This window comes from Gracilinanus agilis, chromosome 2 (genome assembly GCF_016433145.1).
Source record: "Gracilinanus agilis isolate LMUSP501 chromosome 2, AgileGrace, whole genome shotgun sequence".
NCBI lineage: Eukaryota > Metazoa > Chordata > Mammalia > Didelphimorphia > Didelphidae > Gracilinanus > Gracilinanus agilis.
The window spans coordinates 688,218,605-688,237,943 of record NC_058131.1 but is presented as its reverse complement, the minus strand read 5'-3'; the positions used below and the strand labels follow the sequence as shown (position 1 = coordinate 688,237,943).

At 37.8% G+C, this 19,339-nt stretch overlaps 1 protein-coding gene across 2 annotated transcripts in view; it reads left to right on the top strand.

The window, feature by feature from the left end:
- Nucleotides 1-452: 452 nt before the first annotated feature.
- Nucleotides 453-19,339, top strand: part of WAPL (WAPL cohesin release factor) — an 85,481-nt gene continuing 66,594 nt past the window's right edge. The window contains exons 1-2 of one of the 2 annotated variants that reach the window (XM_044659156.1): nt 453-692; nt 2,481-3,001. In XM_044659156.1, coding sequence (XP_044515091.1) covers nt 685-692; nt 2,481-3,001 — 529 coding nt within the window. In that variant the 5' untranslated portion in view covers nt 453-684. The remainder of the gene's footprint in view (nt 693-2,480; nt 3,002-19,339) is intronic. The other variant, XM_044659158.1, reaches the window with a different exon arrangement.

Genomic DNA, 19,339 nt, shown 5'->3' with positions numbered 1-19,339 from the left:
CCTCTGGGCCCGGAGCGGACGCCAGCGGCAGCGGAACTCTTCTTCTTCCCCTCCCCCTCTTCCTCGCGCGTCAACCGTCTCCCACCTCGCGCGCGCCAACCGTCCGTCCCCCTCCCCCCTGCCTAGCGCGCGCGGGGCCCCAGCGGCTGCCCGGCTCGCGCCGCCCGGGGGCCGCCGGGAAAGCGAGGCGGCGGCGGCGGCCGAAGCCCGGAGTCCCCACCCCGCCCGCCCGGCACCCAGGGTAAGTGAGGTTTCTCGGCTGCCGCTAGGCCCCGCCCGAAACGCGGATCCGGGAGGGGTCCCGGGGCGCCCGGAGGAAGTTGGGGGGACGGGCTGGCGGGCGGAGAGAAGTGCCTCCTCGGTCCTTGCTCTTCTTTTTCCCCCAGCCCCCACCCCGGGCCCTTTCCGGGCGGCCGCCAAGTCCGGGGCGCTTTTCGGTCAAGTGCACCCACTTGTGCCCAGAGAACTGGCCTGAGGAAGTGGGGGAGAAGAGCCCCCGGGACTGGGGTGTGGGACAGAAAGTGTCGGCTCCGTGAGCCCGCACCGTGGCGGCGGGGTGGGGCAGGAAGAGCCCCCCGGACTCCAGATCATCAAGTCCCCCTTTCTCTCCGGCCAGGACAGGTTGTTTGGAGGAGTTGCAAATGTCTCCGAAGGCCCGAGTGAGAGGTTAAGACCCACGCGCCTATGCACATGTACGTGAGACCGTGAGTGTAAGTTGTGCGCCCGAGTCCCGGACCCTGAGCTGCGCGGCTGGGCCCGGCACGCCAACTGCGGGCTCCACTCGTGTGCGGCATCCCGGAAGCTCTAAGGGAGTTTTTCCAGTTTAGACCTGATAGGGCTCCTCTGCAAAGGGGAGATTTTTCCACCGAGAAAATACGCCCTGGGCAAACTCTGAGGTGTTAACTTTTTAGGTCTTGGGATCTGAAGGTAGGAAGGGGCTTGAGAGGTTAGTTCGACCAGTTCTCATTTAACAGAGGAGAAACTGAGGCCCAGAGAGACTGCAGAAGCAGTGAGTGAGATTACAAGCCAAATCCAAGGAATTCCCAATCCACTTTTTGGGAAATGCCTCAGATATGTACGTATCCCTCTTTGATATATGTGGCAACTAACTGAAATAACTAAATTCTGTTTGTAGAAGAAACTTAATACAGCTATGTAAATAAAGTATTTTGTTTTTATAACACCTATGAAAGAAAAACACAAGATTCACAGATCTCTCCAATTCCTACTCCCAGGGTGATAGGAAATGTTCTAAATTCGTCATTGAGTTTCATATCTCATAAGGAAAAATAGCTTAATATCCCCAAAAGATGAGTTGAATAATGATTCTTCAGAATGTTGGGGTAATTTGGAGTAAGGGAAAACTTCAGGAACGTAACCTAAAGCACATTTCAAGCTTATAATTCCAATACAATGAAGTTGTATACTCCTCAGAGTTTATTATAAATGCAACTAGATTTGAATAATGCATATTTTAAATTTAAAAAATTTTAACAGTTAAATGAAGGGATATTAGTGAAAGAATACGTGTTATACAGTTTGAAAGTGTGCTGAAAAGATGAATAATTTCTACTTTTGGGAGAGGAGGGAGTAGACAAAATCATCACTGCAAGTTATTCCTCCTCCCTCCTATTTTCCACCCAGTTGAATGTGAGCTCTTTGAAAATAGAAACCTTAGCTAGTATAGCACAGTACCTGGAACTAGTGGGCACTTAAATGTTTTTGAATAGAATTGATGTGGTAATTAATGTAGTCTATAACTTTCTGGAGATTTTACATTGAGATAGGTGTTTATCCAAACATGTCTTTTCTTCTCCTTAGTAATGTCATCCATCTATTGGTTAGATAAATTTGAATGAAGCACTGAATCCTTGAAGTTCATGTACAAAAGTTTGAAAAAAGAAAGGGCAACATCTTGAGTTTATCATTGTATAGCTATTCCTGGAACTAATGTTAAAGAACCTAACCTGCAGTAGTTTATCAAATAGTATCTTCCAAGGCGGACTAAATTAGCATGAGACTGAACATTTTTGAGGTTAGGACAGAATATACATTAGATTCAATTATGCCCCCCCCCTTTTTTTTGGACACTAAAAGTGAAAATTTAGGAAACTAGAAACATGGTATGACCCAACATTGAAATGTCTAAAAGGTAAATACCCCTTAAATTACATTTTATTTATGCTTTTCTTGGCTTAATACAGCACAGTAGTTAGGAATTGAGCTGTTCACACCAAAATTTTTCAAAAGATGAGTGCCTAAATAGTAAGCTTTTTAATCATTAAACTTAATATGCTTATGTGCACAAAGTGGTGTAAATGGGTATTTTACATTGACTATTGGTTCATTTTGGAGCTTTAATGAGTTATAATATTTTGTGATACGTGAATCTTAAGTATATCATATCTGGTTGGCAACTTATTAGTTTTACATATTTTAAAATTATAATAATTGGTTATATATTTTTTGATTTCCTACAGAGAATATGAAACAGGTGTCAAAATGACATCCAGATTTGGGAAAACATATAGCAGGAAAGGGGGAAATGGCAGCTCAAAATTTGATGAAGTATTTTCCAACAAACGGACCACTCTTAGTACAAAATGGGGAGAAACTACCTTTATGGCTAAATTAGGCCAAAAGAGGCCAAATTTAAATCCAGATATCCCAGAAATTCCCAAGAAGCCTAAAGTGGAAGATGAAAATTCAGAAGATCCTTTTGGATTTGATAGTGATGAAGAGTCTTTACCAGTTTCTTCAAAGAATGTTGCCCAAGCTAAGAGTTCCTCCCAGTTGGAGCCTGGTGAAGTTGCTCATCTGGGTGACTTCACTTCTGTACTTGAAGCAAACAGCTGTATTAGTCAACCAATCAGCGAAGACATTATTGTGTCCAGCAAGTGCTTACCTTGTGAGAGTACTTTCCTTGGTTTCAAAGAAAAGAGCACAAACAGAACCTTTGAGGATGGTGAAAACAAAAGTAGTGCAAAACTAATAACTAAAGGTGAGTTTTTATTTCATACTTGTAAATATTTGTTATAATCGTCATAGTTCCTTCTAAAGTATGCATGTTATTTACTTTTATATAACTTAAAACTATAGACCTGCTTTACTTGACATTGACTTTGGAAAAGGGAAATATAAGAGCATAACTCAATTTTTAAAATAAATTTCAAAACTGATCATAATTTTTTAAACAAACTTTTATTTTTATATCACGGAGAGTATTGCTGTCGAAAAGCATTTTGTATATAGCTCAGATCTCTTCCTTTTGAATAGCTAAATAATACAATGTGGATTTGGTTAATTCATTATAAAATACCTTATTTGTCAAATTTAGTATTTAGTGGGGTTAGATAGTTATTATTTAGGGCAGCACGAATATTAAATTGTAGGATTGGCCCAAACAAAATGTTTAACTTGTTGTGATGTGACTGGGAAACAAGTATTAGACATAATTAGTATTTTAGTAATTTTCTTGTATAATTAAATTAGCATTTTTACCCTAATTCTTGGTGAGATCAACAGTAGTCAAGACAGGCACTGTCCAATTTGTTGAAAGGGTATAATTCCAAAGTTCACTTGTAGGTTGGTTATTTTGATCTTGAAAGATGCTTCCTCCCAGAATCAATGGGTTAGTTTGCTTCCCAGGTCAGCTTATAAATAGAATTTTATAGCTGGAAAAGATCTAAACATTCATTCCACCTACCCCTATTCCTTTTTTTTTCCAAGGAAACTGAAGTAGAGAAGTTTTGTGATCATAGCAGCCCTGGAATTAACCCATAATAGAGCTGAAAGAGTACTAATAGTTATCCTGGTCTTGTGGGGTGGGATGGGAAGTAAATACTAGAGACAGAGCACAGTTTACAGTGGGTAGGCAACTCCCATATAGTAGCTTAAAGATTCAAATGAGAATGTAGCAAGGAGACTTGGAGGGAGCTCCAGTGGCTGCCATGTCAAAGAGAAGACATAAGAAGGATTATGTTCATTAAGCACCGAGTGTGTACAGAGCATTGCTAGGTGCCAGAAAAGATGCAGTCTGGGAGAGGGATGTGTGTTATATAGAGAAATGTATGATAATAAATGCATAAGGGAAATGTCAACAAAGTGCCTTCTTGTGAGGTCTGATCATCAATGATGATTAGGTTTCCAGGCCAATCTAATTAATTTAGAAAACATCAAGTCCTTGCCTAGAAACATACTAAGATCTCACCCTTAACCTTTGTATGACCTGGCAATCCCTTCAAGTTTTCATCCTCCTCCCTTTTGATGCTAGTCTCCTAAATGGAATGATCTATGCATGTTGCCATTACTTCCTTGCCTTCTACTCCTTAGCCTTTTACAAATTAATTTTTCTCGGATCTCTGAATTGCCAGAATTTGTTGGTCTTTTTTTAAATCTGAATTTCCCTTGACTTGGGCAAGCTTTTTAATGATACTTCCTCCCACCTCCTTGATATTCTTAAATGTCTTGGTGCCTGTGACACCATTCTTTTCTGTCTCCTTGCTGAGTAGTTCTACCTAAGAGTGAGTGTGTCTCCTATTGTTCTGCAAGGCTTTCTCCTGGGGTTTTTTCTTCATCCTACATGGTCTTCTTTGGAGATTTGATTTATATTGTGTTTAGTTATCTCTAAGCATATTACTCCCAAATACAGACATCCAACTGAATTTCCTGAACTCCAGCCCTACATGGCCAGCTGGCTCCTAGATATCTCCATTTGGGTGGCCATTTGCCACTTTAAAGACAACTTGTCCAAATGTGCTCATTCTCTCCTTTCTCCCCCAGTACACTCTCAATTCAAACTTCCCTAGGCCTCTTGAGGGCACTACTCCCTCTTCCTAATAACTTAGGTTTGAAATCCTAGAAGTGCTCTTTGCTCTTACCTCTCTCTTACTCCCTGTATTCACCTAGTTGCTAAGTCTCTTTCTTATTAATACTTCTTTCTACTCACTGCTTCCTGTGCTGCCCACCCCTCCCCCAAGTTCAGGCCCTCCCTCACTAACATCTGGTCTGGCCTATTGTAAAAATCTCTTGCTTGTCTGGCCTACTTCTAGTCTTTCCTCTCTGAAATCATCCTTCACACACAAAATAATTGTCTAAAGATGCAGGTCTGACACTACCCTACTTAGAAAACTTCAGTGACTACTGACTGTCTCTTTAGAATAAACTACCAACTGCTCAGCCTGGCTTTTAAAGTGTTACATGGTCTGGCTCTACCCTCCCTGTCATCCAGTCTGTGTTATGTTTCCTGAACATTTTGTCCTCCATCTCTGTGCCTTTGAACAGGCTGTCCCTACATCTAACATTTCTGAGGCTCAGTGCTGGTCCTCCTTCCTTCCTTGTTAGTGTTATCTCTACCCTGTAATTAGCTTGTGTACTTGCATTGCTATCATTTTGGTGGAATATAAGCTCCTTGTAAGTAGAGAGCGCTTCATTCTTTTTGTCTTTATGTGCAGTCCCTTGGACACAGTAGAGACTTAATAAAAACATTTATTGAACTGAACTGATGAATTTCTTTCAACTAAGGAAATGATTGATCCTTGAGTCCAACAATAAGAGTGGCAAAACCTTTAAGAACTTCAGTTCATTTCCCTGCCATGAGGAGATGTCAGAGTAAGACTTCAGGGTATTAGAAATTTACTTGCAATAAGCCTTATCTTTTCGAGGAACAGCAGGGGCAGTAACAAGTTCTTTGCAGAGCAGTTATAACATTTTCCTATTGGGTTTTCTCCATTCAGACTAATCAAATAATTGGAAAAGGTTCATTCAGACTTATTATTAGTGACTACTGCCCCTGCTGGGAAAGTATTTTACTGAATTCAAAGTCACTCCTTTATAAAGGAGTAAATATATGGTTAGAAACTTAGTCAAGAAGCATTTTTTATGTTCCAGTATCTATTAGATATTTCAAGTTCAAGATCTTTGTGTATGTAAAGGAAAGGATATAGCATGTCATCACATTTATTGGTAGAATTGGGCAAATACATAGACAAGATGTAGTTTTTATACTGAATTAAAATTGTTTTTAGGTATTTACTTACTACTGGTAATTAGTTAAATGAAAAAAATTACCCTCTTCTTTTTTTCCTCTTCCGTTTTACTTATAAGAAAACAAAAGTTCAGTGACTTGGCCAAGGTTATGTGTAACCCTCCAGGTTAGTGGCAGAACTCTGACTCTTGGTTTCATGCTCTTTGTATTTCATGAGACTGCCTGTTTTTTCTTTCAGCTTGACAATTTTTGAAGCACAAGATTTTCTATTGAATACATTTTGCCAAATTTGTTAGCCAAAAAATAATTTATTGGCATTTTTGTGTAGCTAAACTAATTTGATATTGTCGTTTAAACCATTTCATAAGTAAACTGAATTTGGCCTGCTGCCAAATCAATTTTATCGTGACAGCCAAACAAAATTAACTTGCATAACTTGAATAAGTGACTTAATAATGCATTATTCTAGATCTATTAAAGTCTTCATTTTAATTTTAATAGAAATATTAACCTTTATAACAGGTGCTTTTAAAAAGTCAACTGTAATAATATTGTTTACATTTTGTTTGACAACAAAATGAAAGTAATTTTAAGTATAAATATGGTAGTTTAGAAAAGCAAAAGATGAATAACATGGATAGACTCCCTAGATAATTTGTTTTCTCTAAAAGATTTTTTGAAGTAAAGAAAAGTGACTCTTGAAGTTATGCAGCAAAATACATGAAAAGGAACTATTAGTCAGCCATCTACTACACATCTAGAACCTGCCTAGAATTGTGGGGGATACCAAAAAATTGTAAGATTGCCTGTACTCCTAAGGAGCTTACTCATATAGCTTAATCCAAATGTTGAATAACTGCTTTTTAAAAAATCAAACTGCTTCTGAAGAAGTTAAATCTTATTAGATTTTTATGTATATTTTGCTTTAAGAATAATTTTGAGGGGCAGCTGGGTAGCTCAGTGGATTGGGAGTCAGGCCTAGAGACAGGAGGTCCTAGGTTCAAATCTGGCCTCAGACACTTCCCAGTTGTGTGACCCTGGGAAAGTCACTTGACCCCCATTGCCCACCCTTACCACTCTTCCATCTAGGAGCCAATACACAGAAGTTAAGGGTTTAAAAAAAAGACAAAAAACAAACCAAAAAAAGAATAATTTTGAGAAAATATTGATTTAGGTAGATAAATTCTTAAACACAGCAATACTACGTTGTTCATTTATATGATTTTATATTTTTCATTGTGCTTTTACATGTTTTCTTGAGTCATTGTGAAATTCTACTCCCCTTTGAAATATGCTGCAGTTTATTAGCTATTGTGTGTGGGAACTACCAAGAGGCAGAAAATTTTGGAAATAATTAGCCCCAAGATTCTAATTAGAATGTATGATGGTTCCTTTCATAGTCTATTCATAGATCCCCACTGAACCCGTTTTTAGAACCACAGCTATTTCTTTTCCTCTTTTTTATTATTTTTGTATCTACCTTTTGCCCCATATCTTCTCTTTCTGCCCCTTTCAGAACTCCTGCTTTATTTATTACACATTCTTTCATCCTTAAATTTTTTTATCTCATATTCATTATAACTCTTGGAACTAACGGAAACTTGGTGGTCTTTTGAGTATTCTATCTTCTGCAGTATTGACTGTAATTTTTATAACTTACAGGTCCAAGAGGAAGAGGAGGCGCACCTTCTTGCCCCTCTCTCCCCCTCTGATCCTATGGTCACTTAAGAATCTTTCTTACTGTGTCTCTATCACTCAGCAATCTCTCTGCTTTGTAAAAATATGAATTTAAAACTGACTTAATGTCATTCACAACTTGAGACATCCTCCCTACTTTCCTCAATGACATTAGCCCCTGGATTGTAACTTTTATTCCATCTCAACCTCAATCATTCTCCAGTCCCTATCTTTACCTCACCTTTCTGAGGGTGTGATAGTCATTTAGATTTCACCATCATCCCTAAACTACACTGCCTATGAGATTCTATAATTGTTCTGGAGTCTATTGTAAACCTCTGGTTCCTCAGCTCCTCTCTTTTGCCTTCATCTCTTCCCTTCATGGCCTTGATCCTATAGTAAGCTGTTTCAAGTCTCCTGTTACCCTGTACTTTTGTTCCAACCTTGAGTCACTTTCTGCATCCCATTTCTCTGCTTCTCCTTCCAAACCACTAGTGTTGCCAGAGGAATACACAAAATTAAATTGACTTGGTCCATTTCAGAGTTACACTAAAAAAATAGCTTCTCGGCCTTTTGGCTAAGATCAAGTGCAGAGTTACACTAATTTTATTCCAGTTCTTCATAGCCTTTATGACTTACCACATTTCCTATTAGGAGCTGTTCCAAACTTTCCCCCCATTTATTCAAGTCTTCAGCTTTACCTCTTATCCTTTTGCTCTCAGTCTCTTTTTTCCCAGAATAGTGGAGACTATCTGTCAATTTCTTCCCTTAAACAAACGTTAAAACTTCTCTAATCTCTTTCAGCCCTCCTCATTTCCTCTGGCCTTAGAGGGAATGAGGTAATCTTCCTCCTTGCCAAGGTTAACCTCTCAATTTGTATCTTTGATCATGCCATCTCCCTTCTGCCCCAGAACTTAATCTATTCTTCATCTCTCTGCCTACTTGTCTACCTACCTTTAAACCTCATCTCCCACCCCAATCTCTTCAGCTATCATCTTAACCCCTACAACTTGGTTTTCATGCCTTTATTCTACTGAAACTCTTGTCTCTTAAGGTCACAAGTGACTTTTCCTCAGATCCCTGTGATCTTTCTGGGACATTTTATACTATCTACAGCTCCCTCTTAATTTTCTTCTAACTTCCTAGATACTGCTGCTCTTATGCTGGTCTGAACAATCCTCTTTCTCTCATCCCACCAGTGTAAGCATCCCACCAAAGGGTGTCTCTGTCCCATTTTCCCTCTCTACTTTTTCTTCCTTGATCATCTGATCCAGGTCCATGGCATCATTTTAATATTTCAAGTCTGGATTCTTCTGAGCTCCCGTCCTGAATTTCATCTCCCCACTGGACAGTGTGTCATTGTGGGTGATCTTGGAGTCAGATTGATCTCATTTCAAATTCTGACACACTACTATATGGTTGTACAGTCACTTAGCCTGAGCTTTAGTATCCTCATTTGTAAAATGAGGTTGAAAGCATGTAAACCTCAAATGAGACCATATAAAGTTCTTTGTAAACATTTAAAATATTATGTTATTAGCTCTACTCTGATGTGCCACAAAAACTCATACTTAACATAGCCAGAATTTATTAGCTTATCATTCTGCATATCAACCTCCAAATCAAACAATCTGTACTTGCAAGCAAGCCGCTTAAATTATAATAGGAGAGACAAGTACGTATGAAAATATGTGTAGCATAAATATCAAGGTAGGAAATAAAAATACAAAGTGGTTTGGGGAGAGAAGGCACTAATAATTGGGAAGATGAAGGAAAAGATGGTGCTTGAGCTGCCTCTTAAAGTAAGAGAAGGGACTTAGGTAAAGGTAGAGAGAGTGGTGGAGGCATGGGACAGGCAGCCTAATTCAAAGGCACCCAGACAAGAGATGGAGCCTCATCTCTGAGGAGCAGAGAAAGGGACCTATTTGTGTGGATCCCAGAGTTCAGGGTTAAAAAGAGCCCAGGTGGTGTGGGACTTTGAAAGCTACAGAGAGTATTTCATCCTACAGGCATTTATACCATATATAATCTTTTTTGAAAATTATGAGCACTTCAGGTGTTTTTTTTTTCTTTCCATAAGATTTAGATTCATATGGGTTGATTTTCTGTATGAATGGATATTTCTTTGGATGAGGAGGATATTCTCAAATTTTCTCCAATTTTTCTGTAATGAACTTTCTTTCCCTTGGAGCTCCAGCATTTTATTTTCTGAGAGGCACATAATGGGCACATATAAGCAGTATATTTTCAGCAATCCAGAAGTAAGGAGTGGCTCTAGGGATATTGTTGAGGAGATCTGAAAAAGAAAGTGTGGTGAGCTTGAGGAATAACAGATGGATAGCCTGAATGCTGAGCTGATAGAGTACTCATGAATTGTAAACAGTCCCACAGAAAGGAAAGGTGTCTAGTACTTCAGGTACAATATCTATGATAAGAGAATATGGACACATCATCTGGATATTAAGGATAAATTGTGGCTGCTTTGTGATTTTAATGGGAGAAGGGAATACTAGATAGTGTCATAGATTTAGAGCTAGAAGGAAGCTTAAGAGATTATTTTATCTAATGATAAAAGGTTCTATTGAAGTTGGGAGTATTTGTACTCCTTCAATTCCATCTATAGCAGGATTTTAAGTGCTTGAAGAACTAAATTAACTTCTTTGCATAGACTTCATCAGAGTTGAAAGGGACCACCGCAGCCAGTTAGTCCAACTACCTGAATCACTTCTACAAAATACCATTCTAGCCTTTTCTTGGTCTTCAGTAAGAATCTCCTTCCTCCTAAGGTGACCCTTTCTACCTTGCCAAAGATTCCTAGGAAGTTTTTATTTACCAAGAAAGGTTTTATTTTTATTGCAGTAACTTTGTTCAGTGCACAAAAAAGTTTAATTTTGCCATTTAGGTACTATCATAGAATCCTATTCTGAATGAAAAAAACGTTAAAAACAAAGCAAAAACAAAAAATCACATCTTTAATTGAGAGTTTGTCATGAGGATGGGGGAAGTAAAACATAAGCTTTTCCAAAATGCCACATTTTCTCTTTGTAAAAGGAGTCAAACAGTGCAATATGTAAAACAAAATAAAAAATTTTATGGCTTTTTCAGCAACATTTCAGACAATGCTAGTACTAGTTTGATTATATTAGCATCCCCCATATCCTACATCTTAGCCAGGGAACAGAATTGGCACTAAATTCAGAGATAGAGGTAAGAGAGAAAGCCACTATTTCAAGAGTCCCTAAATCAGAATTCACCTTCCCTCTTTTTGTTATGCTGATTAGGAAGTTCATTATTTTCTTTTTGTGACTTCTACTGCCCTCTCAAGCCAAGCAGAACAAGTTAAAAAGAAGTAGCTTTTAAGCAGCTGGGTGCTAGGCCTTGTTTTGGAGGGTTTGGGTTCAAATGTGACACTTCCTAGCTGTGTGACCTGGGCAAATTACAATTACCTAACTCTTGCTGCTCTTCTGTCTTAGAATTGATACTAAGATAGAAGATGCCAGTTAAAAAAATAAAATAGGATTTTATGACAGTAGTTGAATGGGCAAGACATTTCAGTTCTACAAAAGAGATGCTATTTATTACACAAATTTACTTTTTTTTTCCAGCCAAAGATAGACATGAATCCATTTTAGTAAACATGTTATTTGTAATGAGAAGTGTGCTAATTTTCTTCATGACAATTAAAACAGCTTTTGCTTTCAAACAGCTTCAAATCTGAAACTTTTTGGAAATTTTTGTAGACTATAATTGAAATGATTCAAAGATCTGTAATATAGTCATTTTAGGTATGACTTAAGTCAGTGCATATGATACCCTCCCAATACACACAAACTCACACACAGTCTTGGGTGTTGCTGTGGCTGAAAATTTTCCTCTGACCAATCTATTAACCCCTCTGAATTTAGTCAACCTTGTAGTTCTGTGGCAAATTTTTTGAGAATCCAAGGTCACCAAACAGTGGTTATTACACAAGCTATTGAACAGATCCTTGCTATTGAACATCTTTCTTTCCTCAGCACTGTTGAAATTGCTTTTTCAGAGGTCACCAATGATCTTAGCCATATTTATCCCTTGATAACAGTTTATTCTTGACTTTTTGTTTCATCTCTTACCTCTTTGAATAGTTTTTTCCTAAGCATCTTTTCCACCCCTCCTTGCTGTTCAAATTCTTCACTTATGGTCTTTGGCTTTTTCTTAACTCTATTCAAACAACTCATGACAATTCTACTTTTGCATTCCCTCTTGCATATCTCTTCTCCATTTCTGTGGTCTTTCTCTCACTTGGACTTTTGGAACAAATAACCCAACTCTTCTCCAAAGAGCAGACTCTTCTAATATGCACTGCTTTCTCATAGCTCAAGATTTCGTACCTTTTCACTCTTATCCTACAATTTTGCTTCAGAAAAACTGAATGACTTGTCTAGGACTATAAAACTGGTTAGTTATGAGGCTACATTCAGCCTTGATCTTACTGATATCCTCTTCCCAATTAAATCCAACTTCATATCCACTTTAGATAGGTACTATTTCTCATTATAGCTTCTTATTGGTCTGTTAGCTCTTGTTTCCTCATCTGTACTATATATGCGTATATAAAAATGTATGTCTTAGCTCTACTTTTAAATTGTTAACTCTTTCAGGACAAGAGCCATGTCTTTGTATTGTTGCTCCTATAGTGCTCTCTACTTTGCTGGTGTTCAAAAAAATAACATTGAATCAGTGCTTGTAACTACTATAAAATACTAAAGGTGATACCTGTGAGGTAGTTTATATAGTTTTTATTTTTTTGTTACTGTGTGGCACTTAGTTTTCCAAGTGCTTTCATATATTTTCACACAAAGGTTAAAAAAATCCTGGCTAGGTAGAGCAAGTGGTGGTATTCATATGTTAGCAATAAGGAAATTGATCTTGTGTTGTAACTTTTTTGTGTAGGTTGTGACTTGTACTTTGCAAATAGGTAGGTAGTTCCTTAGCAAAGCTGGAGCTAGAACTTGATTGCCCTCATTCTTAGTCCATTGCTCTCATAGTATTGTGTTGTTTTTCAGTCATGTCCAACTCTTTGTGACCCTATTTGGACTTTTCTTGGCAGAGATACTGGAATGATTTGTCATTTCCTCCAGCTTATTTTCCAGATAAGGAAACTGAGGCAAATAGGGTGAATTGACTCACCCAGGGTCACACAGCTAGTGTCTGAGGCTAGATAAGTAAGTCTTCCTAACTATAGAGTTGGCACTATCCACTCTGTTACCTAGCTATCTATAGTATTATGCTCCACTTGAAATGTAATCAAATTATAAGCAGATCACTCTATTGCAAAATGAATAACATGGACATTGAACAATGATATATGTATAACCTAGTGGAATTGCTTGTCAGTTCCAGGATTGGAGGGGAGAGGGGGAGTCATGATTCTAAATTTTAAAAAAAGAAGAAAAAAATTATAAGTAGGGACTTTTAAAAAGGGACACCAATTTTTGTCCTATAATTTGGTCTAATTTTATTAACTGAGGTTCAACACATTCTAGAAATACTTATTACAAAACATCTAAAGACTCCCTAAAAAAGGTCATTTTGTATATTTCATGTAATGCAAAATTCTGAACTAACCACCATTGGCCGTTGTCCAGGGAAATGTACGTAGCATTGAACTTAAGCGATTTTGAATAGGGTGATAGTGACATTTGTTGGTCCAGTGGGGCAAGAAGTATTCTGAATTTAATGATCAGATTTTTTTTTTTAAATTTTAAACCCTTCTGTGTATTGACTTATAGGTGGAAGATTGGTAAGGGTAGGCAATGGGGGTCAAGTGACCTGCCCAGGGTCACACTGCTAGGAAGTGTCTGAGGCCGGATTTGAACCTAGGACCTCCCGTCTCTAGACACCCGGCTCTCAATCCACTGAGCTACTCAGCTGCCCCATAATCAGATTTTGAAAAAATAAGATTTGAGACACACACACACACACACACACACACACACACACACACACACACACGTGTAGTTTCAGAGATGCACTAGTTGATAACTTGCCTTGGGGGGCATATAACCAACCTCCTTAACTAGATGGTTTCCAGAGGACTTTTTTTTGGCCTATTTAGTAGGCACTCAGTCTAGGTCCATGTTGGTGAACCTATGGCACATGTGCTGGAGGGGGCTGCTTCCTTCCTTGTCTCCACGCCTGGCTGAGGACATTTCTCCTATCACCTGCCCCTCTACCCAGCAGCCCAATGGGAGTGCTTCCTCCCTCCCCTGTCTGAGGTAAGGCCAGGGGCTCACATGTAGCAGGAGGGTTGCATTTTGGGTATTCAGTCTCTAAAAGGTTTGCTATTACTGGTCTAGATGGTATTTTTTTCATTGGAAAAATGAGTAGTTGAATGGTGCATTGAGGAAGGATTCATTTTTACCACATTAAATGAAATATGTATTATAAAATTTCCACCCAACGTACATCGGGATTCTTTTTTTTAAACCCATACCTTCTGTCTTAGAATCAATACTAGGTATTGGTTTTAAGGCAGAAGAGTGGTAAGGGCTAGGCAATGGAGGTTAAGTGACTTGCCCAGGGTCACACAACTAGGAAGTGTCTGAGACCACATTTCAGGACATGTCATCTCTGGGCCTGACTCTCAATCCACTGAGCCACCCAGCTGCCCCCATGTTGGGATTCTTAAAAGTTTTAGAGTTGTTTGTTTTGTTTGTTTTTTGTCTGTATTACTACTAAATTTTGTCTGTATTACTACTAAAATTCACTTGGCAAACTATTGATAATAGCTTTTGAATTAATATCATCTGATAGTTAATGCCAAATCAACATTTATATTGCAAATTATGTCTTATTCTCCAGTATATTTGTGTATATATAGTATAGTACACTTCCCAGATGTAAATAGAATTAGCTCGATCCCATTAATAGTCAAAAATCTACTCAACCCAGGCATGCTAATGATGTCACTCCCACCTCCCTTGGTGGGGAGGGGAGACGAGTTACCCACACGTGACAATAAGTAACAAATCAAGAATAAGGGACTGCCCTTTGGGCAGTCCAAATCAATGTAGAAACTGCCATTTGTCCATTTGAATTAGAGGTGGACCACAGGAAGTGATGAAAGACACGATCTCTTTAAGTAAGTAAGTGAGTGAACTTCCTGTGGGGGCAGTTGCCATCTGGAACTGGAGGAAGAAGCATCTCCTGAGACCACAGACAGCTTACACTCTGTATTGTCACGTGGGTAAGTTAGGCTGGCTTCCTTGGCCTAGCTGGGCCAATTCTAAACTCTGCCTATCCGGCTGTTGGGCCTTGCGGCTTACAGCTTCATTTATTTAGACTTCTAACCTCCCTCTTCTCTTTATCCCTACTTACCTTCCTGATTGTAAATAAACTCCTCAACCCGATGCTGACTTGGGTCTGATTTAATTACGGAATCAACCTGAATTGTTGATTCCTGGCGGCCACATAGTTTTAAGATATAACTATAATAACTAAATTTTAATTCTTACACAGATGAGGTAGTAGAGAGGTGGAAAAATAGCAAAAGAAATTTTGGAATTTGTAAATTGTAATGTTTTTAGAGCTAGAATGGTAACTAACATTTATGAATCTCAAGAGTTTTCTTTATTTTTATTTTGAATATTGTCCATTATTTATGTTTCATGTTCTTTCCCTCTCCCCAAATCTCCCTAACCCCCCTTAGCCGATGCCAATTCCACTGGAATCTCAGAGTTTTCTAAACACTTTTTCTGTGTTACCCTTTTGATCCTCTCAAGATTTACTCTGTAGATTACACACTATTGTTACAGATGAGGAAACAGAGACCCATAGAGGTTAAGTGGCTTGTAGGCTCAAACATCTGGGAAGTATCAAAGGCAGGACTTGAACTTGAGTGGTCTCACTTCAAGTTTAACCTTGTGTTCCATACACAAAATCTGTCCTTATCTTCCAGCCACCCATGACCACCAAAAGGGCCCATTTTCCTCCAGCTTATTCAATCATAGTCATCTACTTCTTAGACAAAACTGTCAGCATTAACACTGTTAAACTGTTAGGTATGGGAACTTTTTAAGGGAATACAAAATACCTTCCTTCCTGGATACATCATTCATTAAATTTTAGGTGAGATGAGTCCATTTTAAATTCCTAATATGTACTAAACTTTATAATTTGTAGAAACATTTGAGAGTATATTTAGCATTTGTCTAGCATTTTATATATAATAAGATTATATATAATAGGATTATATTTCTGAATACAATTTTTTACTAGGTTGTTGTCATATTCCCCACCTTCCTTACCATGTGCAGACATCTTACAAATGAGAAACCGTAGGTCCAAGAGGGATTCTTTCCCAAACTAACTCCCAAATCATTGTTTTTACTTTTAGGTTTCTTAGCTGTTGTACTTTCCACTCAACCCCTAAAAGAAACCCAACCACGTTAGTGAAATTGTTCACTAGTTTTGCTTTTGTCCATACTCAGTGTTTGTACATAATCTTGTGAGGAACAAACATGCTTGGTTCTTTAACACTTTAATGCAAAGATTGTTTGAAAACTTATCAAGAGGAGATTTGTGTGGATGTAATGAATACTTGGAGTAAGCACATTGCCCCTAAGCAGAGATGGATCACTAGAGCATTTGACTCCTAATACAACACGCTGTTGTTCCTGCTTTGCATGAAATGAATACATTGAACTGAATTGAGTGTTTTGATTTCTTTTACTGTTGCTCAAAAAAAGGGCTCTAAAGTTCTTTATCATTATTACTATTAATGATGTCTTCTAATAAAGTGATTTTTTTTACTAAAGTTCTATTTAATTTTATTGAAAACAGGAGAAAGCTAAAACTTGGAAGTTTCTCAACAAAATTTGTTATTACCAACATATTTCCTTATTTATAAAATGAGGGAATTAGAGTAGATTGTTTCAGAGGTTCTTCCAATTCTGTGTATAGTGTTTTATAAACTTTAAAGTGTTATATAAATGTATTTAAGACATTGGCATATGATTGAGTTTTCAAAAGACTTTTTTCTCCTTTTATTTAGAAAACCCCAGAAAATGGTTGAAATTTCCATTTAAAGTAATTTTGATGTTAAAAAGTAGTATGCAAACCTAATCTAAAATAGAAATTGTCGGTGCATGAGGATAATGTAAGTGCTAGAATAGGACATATTTTCCTTTGATTTTGGAAAATTTTAGAGCAATAGGCATAATGCTCTACTTAAAGACTTAAGCTTCCTTCACTTTTTCTAGCTGCTCAGTTAGGTGGTGTAGATAGAGTGCTGGGCCTGGAGTTAGGAAAAGCAGAATTCAAAAAAGGCCTCAAACACTTAATAGCAGTGTGTTCATGGGCAAGTCACTCAACCCTGTTTACCTCGGTTTCCTCATTTGTATGAGCTGGAGAAGGAAATGGCAAACCACTCCATTATTTTTGCTAAGAAAACTTCAAATGAAGTCATGAAGAGTCCAACATAACTGATGACTGACCAGACAACTTAGGACAGCAAAACATATTCTTTCTTAGTTTCTATACTTAGTGATAAAAAAGACTTACTAAAAACTGAAAATTAATTCTGTGGGGCACAATTGAATTTGGGAGGTGGGGGTGGCTGGATCTCCCTTTCTCATCTAGACTGGAAGTGCATAGGTCACTCACCTGAACATCATGTAGAAGCTTTGACTATTATGTTTTTCTGATCCTGGCTGCTCACCCCTGCTCAGGGAGTCTGAGGACCCTCTATTCCCAGAGAGTCCTTATTCATGGGATATTTAGTGCAGATGCCAGAATGGCATAGTAGCTTAGGACTACTTCGATGAAGTTATCCACCAACCTCAGCCTCTCTTCCTCCCCAGTAGCTAGTTATACCAGCATGACCATGTCCAGTCCAACTTAAAAGTTTCAGAATTTCACTAGTTATTTATGAGATGGTCTTTTTGGTGAGCTAGTGTTTTAGGTCAGACCTCTATCTCTAATTAAGGAGCACATATCCTTTGTAAAGTATCCAACATAGGGAATAACACGTTGTGCGTAACTTGAGTATTCTCACCAGTAGTAGTAGTATGGGATAGTGTTTACAACACTGGCTTTTAAATCTTGTATGGATTCAAATCCTACTTCTCTATGGTCTTGGGTCAATAAGTCTTTGTACCCATCTTGATCTTTTTCCTTATTTGTAGAATGGGAGGATTGTATCACCTGATTTTTCTGGTTCTTCCATGTAAAGCTCTGACTGATCTAATTTTACCTTTTAAATGCTGAAACATTTATATAATTTAATCTTGATAAATTTATTAAAACTCTGAAAGAGTTTTCTACTATATCTTCATAGTAAGAAAAAGAAGTCTTAGGCAGCCAAACTTTTAACTTAAAACACTTTTAATATCCTTTTTAATTTTGTTGGTATCCCTAAAATATTAGGAATGGTGATGTGCCTTTGATAAAAGACAAAAGAATTTAAAGGTAATTTTTACATTGATCTATAATTGAAATTAAGTAAGATAGCAAAAATATTTAAGTCTTCAATTTTTGGATAAAGTTTTTCAGTGCTAATTTGTTCTCATTTCAAAATGTTCACCAATAGCCAACTTTGATGATGTAAATTGGAATGCGAGCCCCTTTTGACATTTAATATTCTTTAACCAAATGTGAAAAAAGAAATTTCAATTCCAATTCATTTGTGCTTGACTTGGTGTTTTTATTTTTAACAAGGAATCTCCTTTCAAGTCCTTTTCAGGTAATTCTCCTTTACCTAAGAAGTGTTATTTTCCTTGAAAGAAGTTGTAATGATGGTGGGATAAGAAATTTGTGTTTTAACCCTAATGGCCAATCAAAGCCACTAAAGATTTTTGAGTAACACGGTCAGACGCTTATCCTAAAAAGAAGATTTTGGCATTCATGTGTTAGAATGAGTTGATTGATGAGAGGAGTGATTGACAGGTCAGGTGGTTTTGGATAATTGGCAAAGTTTTAGAAAAAAAGCATTAAAAGGATACTTAGTGTACATGTCAGGGTTACTTACTGTAGTCAAAGAAATTGACTAGTTTACATAGCTTTTGATAAACTATTTGACAAAGCCATACTGTCTTTTGTAAACAAAAATAAGAGAGGTTTGGGCTAGATGATAGTATATTTAGGAAGATTTGGAAAAGGCAAAGTACCCAGAGCTAGGAGATAGTCATTAATAATCCAGCATTAGCTTAAAAGGAAAGCTTTTTGTGCTTATGTCTCAAGGATTTGCCCTTGTACTTGTTCTGTTCAATACTATTATCAGTGACATGGATGAATGAGATGACATTCTTACAGAGTAACAGAAAGGAGTAGTTGACCGTGTGAGTAACAAAATCATCTAGGAACCAAAATGATCCCAAAAGGCCAGTGATGATGGAGCAAACCAAATAAGATTAACATTTAATAGAGGTTCACAAGACAAGGTGGAAGTGTCTAGAACAGTTATCTGAAAAAGATCTGGAAATTTTGTTGTTATAAGTAGTAAGCAGGGTGACATGGCAGAAAAGCTTAAGGTTCATTAAGAGAACCATAATGTCCTGAATGAGAGAGGTGTGATTTTTGTTCCACTCTGCCCTAGTCAGATCACATCTATGATGTTGTTTAGACCCAGATTTTACATTTTGTGAAAGACATTGATTAACTTGGAATTTCCAGAGGATAGAAATCAAACTTGTAAAA